The sequence below is a fragment of the Phoenix dactylifera genome, chromosome 7 (assembly GCF_009389715.1).
Source record: "Phoenix dactylifera cultivar Barhee BC4 chromosome 7, palm_55x_up_171113_PBpolish2nd_filt_p, whole genome shotgun sequence".
Classification (NCBI taxonomy): Eukaryota; Viridiplantae; Streptophyta; class Magnoliopsida; order Arecales; family Arecaceae; genus Phoenix; species Phoenix dactylifera.
In genome coordinates, this window is record NC_052398.1 from 3,059,010 (window position 1) to 3,075,563 (window position 16,554).

Sequence of the window (16,554 nt, forward strand, 5' to 3'; positions counted from 1 at the left end):
TGGATGACTGAGTTTTGGAGGAAGACAGGATCAATATGCGAAAGCTTAATTCTCAATCCTTCTCTAATGGTGTTATCTCCATGCTTTGTGAAGAACCAGTAACAGTAGGTTGTAGGTGATGGTAGGTCTGCCCAACCACAGGTATCCTGCTGAGCCAACATGGGTTTGGCTCCACAGCTGCATTATAGATGCTGCAGCAAGGACATGTCATGATCTATGTCCAACTGTCAAGGATTAATCATTTAGGCACTCATCATAGAGTTTCTTGTTGGATGTGGGCGACTGGTGTCCTGCTGAGGACAGCATCTAGAAATCCTGAGGAGTACCATGTATGATGTGAAATGAGGCACTAAATAATATGGCAGTGTACTAGAATTAACCTCCCACAACAATTAAGGATTCATCAAACTCATGTTATAAATAATGAGTTCCAGCTGGAATGCACATCAACAAGCAATTCCTCACATCCTATCCTGCAATGGTGAAAATCTTCATGCTGGGTAGGGTAAGATAATAATATAATTCACCTTTTCATAGTCAAAACCTTCAAAAAGTTATCTGGCTGGGTATTTCTTCACATAGTCACAGCTGGGACTCATGGAGAAAAATATGCACCATTAGAAGCTTTCGACATCTAATATTATGATTTGTTTAGAGTAAGTAATCTGATATGCAAATCAAGATTCCTGTAAGATTTGGAAGTTAATATGCCACCCTCCAGGTCTAGCTCCGCCCTCCCTTTCTACGCTGGCAGCATGTTCGACCAAATCCCCCACCCAGACCTCTTCTCGTGGAATGCTGTCCTCTTGGCTTCCTCCAAGTCCGGCCATCGCTCCGAGATGGAGTAAATCTTTGACTTGATTCCTGAGAGGGACGGTGTCTCGTGGAATTCCCACAGTTTGGCGTGGTGGCGTGATGCCCGCGATCGTCTGTTTGGTGGGCCTTACGACTTGTGAAGGTTTTCTGAGCTCTTGTAGGTCCTTATTTCATCTGCTGTAGGTCTGAAGGTGTTCTGAGCTCTGTAGGGGGATAAGAAGGCTATACCTTCGTTCTGAGCACTGCTTAATTACGACAGAGACTTGCAATAGATTGTTGAGGTTGGTGCGTATCATTCACTGAATTTCCATTATTCACCATCATTCACTGAATTTGACCACTAAATTGACATGATCTTAGTTGCCAACATTCAAGCAAAACAAACAGTGCGGACATATCTGGACATACGAGATTGTCGACGGTGATTCCCTGGCGTTTGTTGTTGTTATTATGGTTTTCATGTTTTCCAAAATTAGTTGAATCGCAAGGTATATGAATCAAGTAGCAAATGAGCGAGAAAATTTTGTTACGTCCGTCATCTAATAGAGAGGCTCTACCATGGAGATGGGGGGGCCAATAAAAGTTGGTTGCAGGGCAACCATCCTCAACAAAGCCAAGCCAACACCGACTGCTGGTCTTTTTCACAATGGAAAGGGGCTTGGCTTTAAGGATGCTAAGCTGATTATTTAGCTTGCTTAACCTCTTTTGAACAGTTATTTCAGTAATGCTACTGTTGTTGGATGTTGAGATAGGAATTGGATGGATGGTGATCTTTCTGAATGATAAAAATAAGTTTAGACCATGCATCACAATCAAAACTCCTGGAGCTCCCTCGTGTTTCAACCGCATCCTGCAACGCTTGGCGCATCAAGTTATGATCACCTACCACAGGAGACTGCTTTAATGTGAGACTTTCTGTTTGCTAGTTAGTCACGAATCACAATGCCTTAATGAGATGCTATCCATCCTTACAACCATATCCAACAACAGAAAAATATGGACTCATTAGTATTTTGGGGATAATTTGAAGGCTCAACCACTCATATTTTACACAAAGATTGAATAAATGTAGACAACGCTACCAAGCAGTACCAAATGGACCTTTCAAGATAAATGGAAAAATAAAAACAAGATTGCAGCACAAAGGTTGGTTATACCAAACCACCAATAGGTTTCTTCCTTGGAATCCTCAAAGGACGTAAAAATGGAGAAGATAAGTTTTGAGGGTCATATAGCAGCATTTGGATGGGACTTTCATCAATATGCAGCTCCAGCTCAACTCAACTAAGCCTCAATCCCAATCTAGTTACTACCCGCTACATCAATCCTTTTTCGGTTTAGAACCATACTCAGAGAGAGAGATACTTTGTAAGAGAAAATGTTCATCTACATGCATCTCCAGCAGAAAATTTGGAATCACTTTTTGCCAGCTAATCAATCACTGGGATTATAAACCTCATTAACATTGACGGAGTTTCTTATTAGCTTACAACAAAACTCTGTTAGGAGAAATAAGCACTCCATAATTTTTCATCACCACCATTTGAATTTAATTCTCCTCTGAGGTGCATTGTAATATTGCAGTAGAAACAAATGGCTAGTAGTTAGTAGTATCAAGCAGGGATTCTGCAGATTACACTGAACTAAATCACAAATCAAGCAAGAATATCATCTGCAATAGCCAACATAGAGATCCCTTATTTGGTTGAGATCCACAGTATGCAGATAGAAATGTCTGTTTGATGCTTGAACCCTCTGCTTGCCGCTTTGGACTGGCCTCTCATTTACACATGCTCGGCTTTGTTGTCAATGACCCTCGGTGCCTCAATTAAATTATTAGACCGTCTTGCTGGCTGGCATCACTAATTTTTTTCTGACCATCAACCTAATCATCTCTCTGCATATACTCCGCCTCAACCTCAGAAATGCCTCAAACAATTCTATGAAAGCCTCGACTCTCATGAATACAAGCCCATTGCACTAAGCGCAATAATTCTGCTGTCAGCACTCCACAGCAGTCTTTGACAATATATGGAATGCTATTGCTACATCCGAAGTGAGGCATTTTAGCAGCGCAGAGAGCTGTCTTTCATGTTGCCATGCCCACCAGCAAAAGAATTAGCTCTGCCACCATGCAATTTGACAGCAGATGTAGAATATTTGTGCAGAGCCACTGCTTGAAGCAAGGCTGTTGATATAGGAAAGAAATGAACAGCATGCCCTGTTAGTTGAAGAAGTATGGTGAGTCCAGAACATCTTTTAGACTGTAATCTCCTCGCTCTGGCAACGGCGGGAAACTTAATGTAGGGAAAGATTGCTGAAAGCTCTCTAGTAACTGCAAAATAGTATCAACATGTGTTACAGATGTTACTAAAGAAGAAAGTGCTGGCATGCACACGCACACAGACACAGACAGAGAGAGAGAGAGAGAGAGATCTCGCTGATATGAAAAGCAAGGTTCTAAGATAATCTTGTCAGAATGAATAATGAAATGTAATAAGCTGAAGACCAGAAATTTTTAAGTTGAAACATAGCATTCACTTCCTAGGTCAGGATGTTTAAATTTTTATTGGTTGGTTGGATATGGAAGAGCATTCTTACATTTTCAAGTATGGGTGTCTCATAGAGTTCCACAAACTTTTCCCGAAGAATCCAGTTCATCTGATCAACATCACACGCATGTGTCCAGTATGAGTCATGGACTCCTGCAACATTAGAGGAACATTGAGATAAAAATAGATTTATATTGCATAACATGAGAGGTTTACAATCAGCCAAAATTAAGCAACCTGCAAAATTCAATCCTGCTCTTTTGCAGGCAACTGCAGTCATCATCATATGGGAACCATCAAGGGAGTGGACAAAGTTCGGAGGAAAAGCTGTTCTCTGCCGCTTTACCATGACCTAAGAATAAAAAAAATAGGTTTAGGGATTAAAGCTTAAAAAGCTCTCTATATTAAATCACACTGGAATTTCTCACATTCAGATTTATAATTTCCAGTTTTTCGGAAGAAAAGGTCAAAAGGAAATAGTTACAGACCTTGTCAGTTTCCCGTTGTAAGGTCAAAACTTGAAGAGAAGTTTTAATCTGAGAGCAATTCACCAAGCAATTGTTAGTTTCAGGAAGAGTGAAAGATCACATGATGCCTTCTTGATTTTGACCAAAAACAGACAAAATGAACACTGGGAAAACAAACAAAGAATATCTGGTTTGAGAAACACTTACAAGATGCCTTCCCAATGCACGGTAAGGTTGAACTACTGGAAGCCCGAGAGGGGTAGTCCACCTCACAGGTTGGTTTTCTGAAGCAATAATCTGTTAGAAACAAAGGAAAATTGAAATCAGTGCCAATATCATGCTTATGGAAACTAGTTATTTTTCACAAAATATGCCAAAGTTCGGAGCTTTGATCCTGATGCACAATGGATAGGAAAAATTAAAAATGAAAACAAAAACAAAAAGAAAGAGCTGTCAGTAGCCTCCATTGAATGTGTGCAAATACTTTACCATGCACAGTAATAATACTTTGTTACATGAAAGAGCTGAAAGTCTGAAACCTCTTGTAATTTTATGTATCAGGCTACTGCCCTTGTAGCAAAGCATATCTACAGCCTCCAGGGTCATGGTGTACCACATCATGACTGCCAGACTCATGGAAACAACTTTATGGAGTTCTCATGGAAGATCATCTCATTGGATATTTATCTCCATCTTAGCTGTGACCATCTCAGTGAAAGACTTGAAGATGCCATCAGCTTAGCATCACCAATGAGTATTTGGATTGGCCAACTCTTAATTGGCCATTTGAGAAATCAACCAATCTAAGCAGTGAAAGATGATTCCGGACTGTCTAGCTAAGGAGGTCTGCGCCAAACATTGGTACCTAAAAAGCTTCATTGGTTCTGTGCATCGACCATTAGCGGCCATTATCAGGTTGAGTTCAAACCCCCTGTTCTGGAATGTCTAGCATTATTTTAGGTCAAAACCTACCTGCCTTCATTCGCCTCAGCTGCTTAGTTCCAAAGTTCATCTCAAAATAATGTCTTCATTTCAGCTGCGATAAGACATTCAAACACCTCATCCGTGATTGATTCATCTTGTGTCTTTTACCAAATGTTGTTCTCTAAACATACATAATTCGATTCTAAAATCACTTGCAAGCAAGGATCGCCGAATCGGTTGCGATAGGTGTACCGATCGGCCACCGGACTGGTTCGGTACTGGTACCACTGGTTCGGCCTGGTTCACATATCCAAAAGCCTAAAAATTTTGGCCTAGCCGGTACAGGCCAGTACCGTTTTTTAACGCCGAACTGGACCGGTCAGAGATCGGATCGGTTCGGTACGGGCCGATTCAGCATTCCTTGCTTGCAAGTCTATTCACTCTCTATAACTATAGTTGAAGACACCAAGAGCAGGCCTTCATGCAATGGTAAGGTTGCTCCATTGTGTCCTAGGTGTCATAGCTTCAAAACACAAAAACAACCTCTCCACGTGTGAGGGTAAGGCTGCATAATCTAACACTCCCAGAACTCTGCAGCAGCAGGAGCCTCATGCAGTAGGATGTCCATTTTACCCATAGTTGAAGGCACTAAAAGAGCATGTGAGCAAATTTCTTTTCGTGATCCATTTCTTGGTATATTGTCATCATGCACTGATAGAAATACATACCTTTGCACAGTCCCCAAGCCAGCTCATAATGCTACGTGCAGCTTGAAACATCTCCCCAAGTGCAGTCAATGTAGTCTGTTCAAGTGGTTAAAGATTTTCCAGTTGAACAACAGATTCCAATAATCTCGTACAACATAAATTCAAGTAAAAAGAAAACAAGGACTAGAAAATGACAATGTATTGTTCCATACTTTGGCTGCATAACATGATGCACTGAACAACTCTGTGTCATCTGAAATAACCCCCCTTTCCTTTAATCTTCTTTTTATTTGCTCACGGGCCCCAACATAAGTGACACCATACACAGATGTCATGACAGTCTGTTTCACCAACTTTCTGTCCACCTACATTCCATTGACATCAACAATTAACAAGAAAAGTTGATATTACTTTTTAATTGGCTGTTTAAATGAAAAGTGAGATAAAGAAAGCATTCCTGATTTCAAAATTGATTCGAACAGAAATTGGATGAGGATGGGACATGATTTATATGTAGGATTTTGGCGTCATGAACAACATGGATTACCTTATTAATGACTGGATATGCTATCTACGCCATGCAACTATCATATTGAAGGTGTCATAAGTAAAACTACTGTGGATAATGGAAATTTTGCAGCAAAACTGATCATTTTAATCAGCTTAAACATTAAAATATTAAGAAATATCATCACATAAATATGTAATGATAAAAAGAAAAGGTACTTATTCATAAGACATGTAAATCATCATATAAATATGTAATGGTAAAAGGAAAAGGCACTTATTCTTGAGACATGCAAAACTCCACAAACATCTAATTAATGGGGACAGGATCACCTTTTTCTAACAGTCAAAACCATGGTTCACTCAACCAGATCATGAATATCCTGGAAAACTCCAAACCATAAGGAAAAAGAGGCAAGATAAAACATTAACCTGATTAACTAAAAGCCTAGCACGAAGGGCATCTGGGTCAGTAGCTGGGTCTTTCTGTGCATCTCTTCTCATAATTTCAAGTACCCTGTATTCAAAAATTATGATAAAACTAGTTCAGAAATCTTTCAAACAACATATGTGTTTTTAAAAATGTCCACACATAAACATGAATGCCATTTTTGCTAAATTAGAAATTGTAGGAATCGATGATTCATAGTAACTGTCTACAAATGTGATTAACCAGCTAAACAAACTATCTATAACATTCAATTGAAATAGCACTAACAAATCCCTTAAACATGAATTGAAATAATAAGGATTTTACTATTAATTTTGCAGCTAAAATGAAAACAAGAGGAAGTTAATATTGAATATGCATTTCAGTGTTTCATTTTTTTTTATAGTCAAGTCTACACAGAAAACTCTAGGACACACATGAAGAATGTCTTCTATGTGTGAATTTGAGGACATAGGGAGGTATCAGTGAATGTGGTTAAAACTTTTGGATTTAACATGATATTGCCTACACTGGGCATTACAACAATGCTATGAGTCCAGTTGAAATCCATGGAATTTTCAGCTTAGAATCAAGAGGAGAGCCCCTTCACATGGTTCTTGCATCATGTTAGCCTACTACTTTTTTCACTTTTAACTTTCCTATTCTTGCCTGGCCTTTTCTCTGATGCTAAGTGGAAAGCAAAATTTCAACATGAGAAATTTGCAAGTATTAACATGCATTGCATATGTAACACCAACATATTGGTCTTCCATAATCATAAAGCAATTAATTTAGTATAAAGCAATTAGTTTAGTATAGAGCAATTAGTTTAGTGCAGCGCCTAACAGTGAAATATTTATCAGGCTAGCAAATCATGGATTTAAGTGCCTTCCTCATCATAGCACGCCATAAGCTATATGTTGTCAGAGGATCACCGAAATGGTAACAAGTGCCTATTCTAGACAAACTTGTGTCAGTAACTATTGGTTCACATTGGCCTTTAACACTACAGCAAAGGATTAAGTTGTTTATGTGGGTCAGCATGGACTGGCATGTACCATAACAGTGCCTCATTGCCATATGGCTGCTGTCTCACATGCTGATGTATGTGTGCCAACACGAACCAAGTATTAGCACAGCACAGCACTACACCGACAAACAGTAAGTCAATACGCCAAAGAATATTTGAAGAGAAAGCCATGACATCCAATAAGTAAATCTTCAGTATTCATAATGTACCAATACTATTTAATGGCAAAGCAATTCTGAGAGTAGAGAACGACAATTTTAAAAAAAAAAACTTTTTTTTTTGTGTGTGTGTGTGTTGGGGGGTGGGGTGGGGGGGGGGGGGGGGGGGGGGGGGGGGGGCGCGGCATTACCCAGTTATAGTCCCAATAATCCGGCATAAAAAAAAAAATCAGTTATCAAGCCTCTAAAGTTGGAAATTTAGTTTCAAAATTCTTGGATAGAGAATCTCCCAATGGTAAAGAAGAATTTGAAGTGCTGCTACACTTTGACCAATAGTATGATAAATTTGGCGGAAAAAATGAAGTTTAACATAGGCATTGCTGTTACAATCTTGATAAGTCTCTGTGCGGCCATATAGATTTTCCAAACCATACAAAGTCATAATATGCGAACCATGACTTTTGAAAAAATTTAACTATACATTCCGAAACAACATCATACCTAGCAGCTATTTCTGAGTAAACATCTGCAGGCTTATCTCCTGCGACCAGGTTCACTGCAATGGCCCCCAACTGAATATAACAATTCAACAAACAAGAAATAGCCTCTGTTATAAAATAGCACATATAGTATTTCTACCTTACCAGATCATATGAAAATATATCAAATGCATAAAAATAATGAAAGAGTATGATCTTAGCTGGTAAAGTTAGTTCTAAACATGATCTTTGGCAGCAAGAGCTTGTCAGCAGTTGACTAAATAATCATGTATGTGCTTCTCATCATTCTCTCAAGTGCAAGACCATAATAACTGAGTTATGCAATTTAATTCTCACTGTGGCCCAATGGAGCAAAATTCATTGAAAATCTCAACATAAGAGAGAAAGGTAGAGATGTTACTTAAAGCTGTTTAAAGTAGGATGAAAGGAAAAACCCCAGAAAGCAAAATAAAATAAGCAGATGAAAACCAAAAAGGGGAAAATTCGAAAATACTTATAACAAATCAAACCTTTTTTAAGGCATATTGTTTAGGTGATTTTACAAAAACTAACTCTCCTGCTCTTGGTTTTGTTTCTCCACTAAATGAATAATAATATTTCAATATCAAAAAGTACTGTGATTATGTATCTATCATCTGGACATCACTACCAACTAGTACTACAAACTAAATATTAAAGATGAGAATATCACCTTGTCTCTTCCCAAAGCTGCATAGTGTTGTAAACCGTTACACGATCCATCCTGAGAAAATAATGGTTCAACTATTAAATATTCTTTAATTGACATAATCATCATTATACTATGAACTTACTACAGTTCGTCCCTGCATAACCATACATCATCAAAGTTATAGAGCAATTCCTTAGGAAATAAATCAGTGATAAAATGGAATTGCAGTTATTTCATTCTTGCCATCTCCATGTAAACTAGGATCATATAACCATATATTATGTAGGCAACAAAGATAAGCAGGTCCCCCTTGGACCCAAGGCTAACTCATGTTTCCAGTTCCTTTCAGTGAAAGGTTTTTTTAAAAAAAAAAAGAAAGAAAAAATAACACAATTTTGCCCTTTTTTAAATTTTTCTTACTTCACGGTTCATATTCCATGAACAGTATCCTAAAAATATCATTTCTTCCAAATTGGATAAATTTGAGTTTATAACTTGTAGGGAATTCTATTAGATTATTCCGCCATTTCTATGTTGCAACAATGGCCGAACTATGCCAAACTAACCAATTCAAGGGATACTAAACTGGACCAGTCGAGGACCAACACAGTTCAAGCAATTTATTTGAGATAGGGCCAGTTCGCTTAAACACCCTCCCCCCTCCCCCCGCCCCGCCCAGCCGCCCCTCCATCCACTCATGATTCAATTCGCTCGGGATATTCGAGAGAGCACCTTAACCCCTGCTCACGATGGTCCGAACCCCCTGCTGCCCTTGTTTGAGGGTCTAGTAAGACTCTCTCTCTCTCAGGTTCGGGTTAGGGTTTTCCTCGGCCTTCCCTCTCCCTCTTTTGCTTGGGTTAAGGTTAGGGTTTCTCGCAACCCTCCCCCTTCCTCCCTCTCTCCCTCCCTATACTTTTCTTCCTCTCCCCCTCACTATCCGACTCTCTTTGTTTTGGTACGCCCTGGAATGGCACGATAAGACCTATACCATGCTAAACCAATTGCCGACTAGTATGCTCTCTGGGACGGATTCGACAAACCTTGTTGTGTTGTAATACTTTAAAAGCAAGCTATTTACACAACCCTATCCTTCACAATGATCAATATTAAATGTCAATCCACTTCATACTATATCAGATAATATTCAAGGTCGCCGCTGGCATACAAGGGTGCCTATATTGTTCTGGTTTGTATCGGCAGTGATAACCTGACCAACCCGCAATATAAAAAAATGTAGAGATCCAGTACAATACAGTTTGGAATAGGCTGCTAAAATATCAAACTGAACCCATTCTTGGCTGAATATTAGCTGGGAGCATTATTACACTCAAATATGTACTTCTTATCCCCCCAAACCTTTTCCTCAGCCATCTGAAAGTTACATAAATTCATAGTATCAAGGGCAAAGAAACATTAGTTCATGGATTAAACCACCAAAATAAAGAGGTTGACATGAGTTTTTGGAATTGAAATTTCATATTCTAAGTTTGTAATGTGTAAATGTTTGCGTTATGATAAACGCTCGAATCAAAATAACTGGAAGGATTAAGGTGAGGAATTGGTTTCCTTATTACCTAAACTTTCTCCTGAAAGGACATAATTTGACGAAAGATCCAGATATTATTGTAATTCTCACAAAATTTATCGAATATTATAACTATTTTTGCATTAAAATGTCATAAAAATAGTAAGTTTCATTTTAACATGAACTTGTCTTTATTCTAGTTTCTCTCATCCTATATGATATTAGCAAGTGTTAGCTCATCATTTAGATTTCTCTAATTAATAAGATATACCTTTAAGTTGCATAGACCAGTAACAGGATGTGTGCTAGTGTGATTTAAGATACTACATGGAAGGCTTGTACTTTTTAGTGCTTGACAGATGACTGTTTCCACATGACATGTTGCTTAAATGATATAGAAGTTAGCCTTTGTATCATCTTTTAGCTTGCATCTTTTTTTTTCTTTTTAAAGACGTGTATTTTGCTATGCCGGCACATGTCAAAATTTGACATGGTAAGATATCCCATGTGTAACCTTTGACCATGCTTCAAGTTCCAAACTTGCTACTGACAACAAGGCTTCCAATTATTGAAGAATTTTCCAATTATCTCCAAAATTTTCATCTAAGTTTTTAATAACATTTCTAAGCATTCTAACGCCAATTTTTAGTTGGACTAAACACTCATTTTAGAGAGTTTCAAATTCTATTAGCATATTAAATACAAAATTTAATAGCAAATTAAATGAAAGTTCTGAAATATACATACAAAGTTTCTTTCTATCCACATGTCAGCAATATTCTTTTATCTTATCTCAGGCTTACTATTTTGGCATTGCCAAATTACACTTTCTCCACTCCAAAGCTAGAAGTTATAAAGCATTTGAAGATAAAAGGAGAAAAGGTACAGGAGGAATAGTATAAAAGACAAGGGGAAAATAGCATTCACAAACACATAAAATTGGAAGGAATTCTCAAAATAGGTCAACTGCAATGTGAAACCATGGATTGAGCTCAAGAAAATTAACTTGGATAAGATATACCAGCTAGAACATTCCACCTAATAACTTCAATGCAGAAAAATGAAGCCACAGTTAAGTTCAGTTCTCCTTTAGCCTATTTCATAAATTAATTAAAAAAAGGCAGACACAGAAAAGTAATCCAGGTTGCAAGTAGTTCAATCACTGATTTGCCTTCCATAATAATGGACTGCATCTACCCCGCGGAAAGTACTACAGTATTTACATAATTCACATAAAACAGCACGACAAATATTCTTACAAATATAAACTATATGAAATTCTCTAATGTCAACATGCATATGTAATGCAGTCAATAAAAACATACATGTCACCTGTAATTGGTACAATACATACATATTGATGGGTGTTTGCAGATTAAGAGTAACAAAACATAGAATAAACTTATATACTACATGATTATCCTATTTCCTGCGCTGCATTTGATCTAAAAGATAACATTTTAACACCAATAACATGTGAAATCTAAAATATTTTCATCTGGAATCGGCACAAGCACAAACTTGATCACAAAAAATGGGAAGACAGAAATTGCATTTAAAAACAACCTGGTGCACAGGCATGTGTGAAATTGTAGTCTCTGGTGAGGAGCTCCTTAGTGCCTCAGAGAGATTGATGCAAACTGCCAAGCACTGAAAGGGATCTTCAGCACCTAACCACCACCGTCTACCTTCCAGTGGTCTATCTGCAGAGTCAAATATATCATCTAAGTGATTTTCAGTAAATGCTACCCGGCCATCATATGATAATTTGTCGACACCGCCAGCATATAAATTTGCTAGATGTATCTTTAACCAGCGCAAGCCAGATTTTCCCAGTGGGCGACCCTCTGCAAACTCTAAAATTCCTCGACATAGATCTGAACCAAGATGATTTAAATAAGGATGCATGGGATATGCACGGCCTCTGAAGTCTAGGTTGTGTGGATAATAGAATCCCTCCTCATCTTTCATTTTTCTAGCCACCTGCTCCCAGAAAAGAACAAATGGCATCATATTGCACCGAAACGCCATGTTATTATGATTGTAATATAGCAATAACATGATTGATAATGTCTTACAGCAAGTTTAAGTTCCACATCACACCGCTGAGAATGTTTTTCGCTATTTTCCTTTTTCACTGACTTTACTTTCCACTTCCACTTCCTAATTTCAGCTCCATCTTCAGTATCAGGCTTCTCTGGCAGAGGAATCTGAAAACAAATATATATTTAGAGCAAAAACTGAGCCAGATATCTAGTCACAAACATGGCCTAATTTAACCAAGAATATATAATCAAATCAACAAAAGAATTCCTTCATGCTGCTACAATAAAATTTGAACATCTAAAAATTGGACAACTATGAATTCAACTCACATCATCACGATCAACCAAGTCAGCAAGACGACCTCCACTAGACCATATTCTGTCAACGACACTAAGAACTCTTTTGTTAACCCTCCATTTTGTACTACCTAATGTATCCAGGGCCTGGAGAGTACATAACAATATTCAGTTACAGCATGATTAACAAAGCAAGGAGGTTTAATTTCCAGGTAAAGAGCCAGATAATGTATTTAAAAATAAAAGATAATGACAAATACAGCAAAAGCAAGGAATAGATGGTGCAAATCAGGCCACCCACAAATAACCTGAATCTTGGACGTTGGATAAATTCCATACATGCATCCCATAATAGACATGCATGTGTACAGGCACAAAGTAACAACATGTTAAAGATAACAAAGAGCAACCCTAAAGATCGAAGCAAATTTAGAAGCAATAAGAAGGACTTGTGATAATCTCTCAGATGCAGAAGTTATTAGAGACAGCTGAACTCTCTTTGTGAATATTGACTTAACTCTCTTGGTGAACATTTACTTGAGCATAATAACCAGCATAAAATTTAAATATTCTGCAATAGAAATTCAAAATCTTCTTGGAAAACTACATCCATAGTGAAAAACAGTAATTTGACATATCAAGGATTAAAAAAAAAAAATCTTAGTGAGCAATATTTTAATAAGGATTTTGTTTTATCTCTGCCCAATACATAAATTCATTATCTAGTTATGTTCAAGTTTTTATAATAAAAATAGAAATTGAGAAACCTCAAAAACGGCTTGCATTTCCTTTCTTGGAGCCCTTCTAACTGCTTCACGTTGTTGTCTTGCTCCATGTGTGCGCATGATGTAAGATGGTAAAAACAAGTGTCCTCCTTTCTCATACCTGTCAAGACTCAAATAATGATATTAAAGAAAATGTTAGTACATTAACAAAATAACTAACTAATTCACTATCAGTCTATAGAAGGGACAAATTAGCTGTAAAAAGTTATTGAAAGCTGGTAATGAAATGTTATGAAAATCATTTTCCATAAAAACGGGATGATATTTAACAATACCCAGAAACCAAAAGCATCAGTAAGCTTCATTAAAATCGGTACAAGTTTTACTTGTTATAGCCAGCAGTTACAAAGAAACTACAGAACTGAAAGCCATGGACATGATGCACTGCACACTAGAATAACGAATAATTAGTAGTAGCGATTATAATCATGCAGTGCCACTCCTTAAGAGGGCCCAAATGCAAGCAGTCAAGATTTAGCACTACATCAACAAGTGAACTTCAAACGAATATTTGAGGACCACATACCCTGTCCAATTTACCGGAGGTACCAACATTGGCATGTAAGGAATAACCATGTGTCTTGCCTGTTATAAAGCAACTCTTAAGTCCCATTTCAAAATAAACATTGGCATGGAAAAGAACATATATTAGTAAAATGTCACAAGACTTCAACCAATCATAAACTGTACTCACAGTTCTATCTAGCCCTTGACGGACTAGTGGATCACATTCAATGACCCCATATCGCCTGCTATGTTTTCTGTTGAATGATGGAAATTATTGTCAAGATATATAGAAAAGAGAGTAATGTTTGACACTCTCAGATGGTCAGACTTCTTACTGCTGTTCCTTTGTGACAGTTCTGAGTGAGTGTCTGAACGCAGGTCGAATATCAGGTGGACCATCTGCTGACTGACTAACAGGAGGCTGTATATAAGCCGTCTCCATTAACAGCTCAATCAAACGGCTCCCTACCTAAAAATGAAAATTGAAAAATTGAAGAATTGGAACAAGGGGAAGGAAAGGGGGGAAATCCTATCTACATAACAGCAAAAGCTAAAAGTAGAGTAACCAGTACTGGCCAAGGGAAAAGCAAACCTTGGCCTGAGCATCTTGGCCCCATGGCTTAGAGTCATCTTGTCCCTTCACTATCTTCCTTACTTGGTGCACCTTCTGCTTTTTCATCAAATTTGTAACCTTCTTCCTTAAAAACTCCTGCTCTTTGGTCAAAGTAGCACCTTCCACATCTTCATTTTTCTTATCCTTATCAGTCTTTTTCCTTGTCTTCTCTAGAAACCTGTGGATCCTAACCTGATTCAAACCAGAAATATAGCTATAAACACTTACATGCCAAACTCGGGCTATGGATAATTTAAATGGGCAAGAAGACACCAGAAATGTGTGACAAACAACTGCTTGAATAAAGTGAGGTAACATGAGATGAATCGCAGCACATCAAGCAAGATGGTAATATCAACACCATGGCAAAAACATAACCAATTACAATGAAAAAATGAGATAACTATACTGAAATCAAGATAGAAGAAAATGCCAGAAACAGAAATACAGACCTCATGCTCAATAGCCTCACCAATTTGACAAGCAGCCTGAACCACGCGAATACCTCCATCTCCATTGCCCGTCATCAGGAGACTCATCAGCTTATGCATAGTAATCACTGCCATCATGTCAGCCGGAAGCTGATAAAAGTACGGACCATGAGACACCCTAGTCCTCGGATCCCTGCACTGCTCCTGCTCCGCAGCAATCTGATCCCTCAACGGCTCGAACCAACCCAAGAACAAAGATTTCACATACGGCAGGTTTGGGGCCAGCTTCTGCTCACACATGTCCGTCAATAACTCCTTGTACTCCTTCGCCGCCTGTTCCCAAGCCTCAGTCTCTATCCTTATCTGCCTTCGCCGGAGAATCGCATACTTGCCTGAGCCCATTCCACACACCATCCTCGGCTGCCCCAGCTGCTGCTTTGGCCGAACCTCTTCAAGATTGCCGCCTATCTTACTGCCTTCTCTCACGTCAATTTTGCTCATCTCTTCCAGCATGCCTTGAATTTCTTCTATAGAGGAAGTGTCTTCATCCACGTCTGTAGAAGAAACCGCCTCGGCGACGCTAGCGAAGAACCTGGAATCACCCAAGCGACCAGAAATCCGCCCGATTGAGAAGTTGGGGCACCTGATGAAGGGCGACGAATCTCCATTATGACCAACACCCGTGTTGGAGGACCGATGACTGAAGGGCGTTCCGAGGTCCAAGATTCTACTTCTCTCGCAACATATCGAATCTTGGGAGGAACCAAGAAAGCTGGAAATAGAGGGGATGGCGGGGACGGATGATGGGCGCCCAGCGAAATCCAGATATCTCGAGGAAGACGATGCCTTTCTTGCAAGATTTCTCCACATCTCTTTCGGGATTGGGGTCAAAACGGATTCGAAGTCGCCGAGGCACTTCTTGGACTGGAGAAAAGGAGCTGATTTAGGGGTTCGGAGGCCGAGGACGGCGTTGCTACACATCAAACTCTGGATTTCGAAGGGCGAGATGGCAAGAAAAAGTGAGTGCGGCGATGGAGAAGAGGGTGGATAAAGAAGTTCATGTGATCAAAGAGAGGAAGAAAGCCAATAAACGAGAGATAGAGAGAGGGTAGAGGCGGCGGGAAAGGGAGAACGGAGGACGCCGCCTTTAAAGCCCCCGGCCAGCCGACCTTAAACCCTCTCTCTCTCTCTCTCTCTCGTTTATTTGCAAGGGGGGGTTTAGGGATCAAGAGTTTCTTTTATTTTTTTATTTTTCCATTCTGTCTGGGCAAAAGAATTAAAAGGAAAAAAAAAAAGGAATTGGAGCGTGAGTGCGGACCGAATGTGTCCGAGTCCACCCCGGTCTAACCAGCTTGGCTGAGGGGGTTTGGAGCTGGCCGGTCCGGTAGACCTTCTGGGTTGTGCCATCCCACCATTTCTTCAAAAAAAAAAATTTTGATTTTGCTCCTTGGATCTTCTTGGACTAAAAATTTTATAAAATTTATAAATTAAACAAGAAAAAAAATACTTTTTATAAAATTTGAGAATGATTTCTCAAAAGTTATTTTTGAATATTTATAAATATAAATCTAGTCTCCAGCCTGTAATCTT

At 38.7% G+C, this 16,554-nt stretch overlaps 1 protein-coding gene across 2 annotated transcripts; it reads right to left on the reverse strand.

Annotated features, from left to right (window-relative positions):
• Positions 1 to 1,877: 1,877 nt before the first annotated feature.
• On the reverse strand, positions 1,878 to 16,166 carry LOC103702397 (DNA-directed RNA polymerase 1B, mitochondrial-like). Of its 2 annotated transcripts, XM_008784824.4 has the most exons (19): positions 14,986 to 16,166; positions 14,513 to 14,725; positions 14,256 to 14,389; positions 14,108 to 14,174; positions 13,940 to 13,998; positions 13,396 to 13,513; positions 12,662 to 12,775; positions 12,365 to 12,496; positions 11,853 to 12,269; positions 8,783 to 8,833; positions 8,093 to 8,163; positions 6,406 to 6,490; positions 5,679 to 5,831; positions 5,488 to 5,562; positions 4,043 to 4,132; positions 3,857 to 3,904; positions 3,606 to 3,720; positions 3,418 to 3,521; positions 1,878 to 3,151 (listed from the first exon to the last, which is right to left on the reverse strand). In XM_008784824.4, exons 1-19 carry the CDS (start codon positions 15,943 to 15,945, stop codon positions 3,041 to 3,043), a joined length of 3,117 nt encoding a protein of 1,038 aa, XP_008783046.1. In that variant the 5' UTR covers positions 15,946 to 16,166; the 3' UTR covers positions 1,878 to 3,040. The 2 variants fall into 2 exon arrangements, 1 of the variants encoding a protein (XP_008783046.1); XR_003384744.2 differs by lacking the exons at positions 1,878 to 3,151; positions 3,418 to 3,521; positions 3,606 to 3,720 and adding an exon at positions 4,808 to 4,871 and having other exon boundaries at positions 3,890 to 3,904.
• Positions 16,167 to 16,554: the final 388 nt, after the last annotated feature.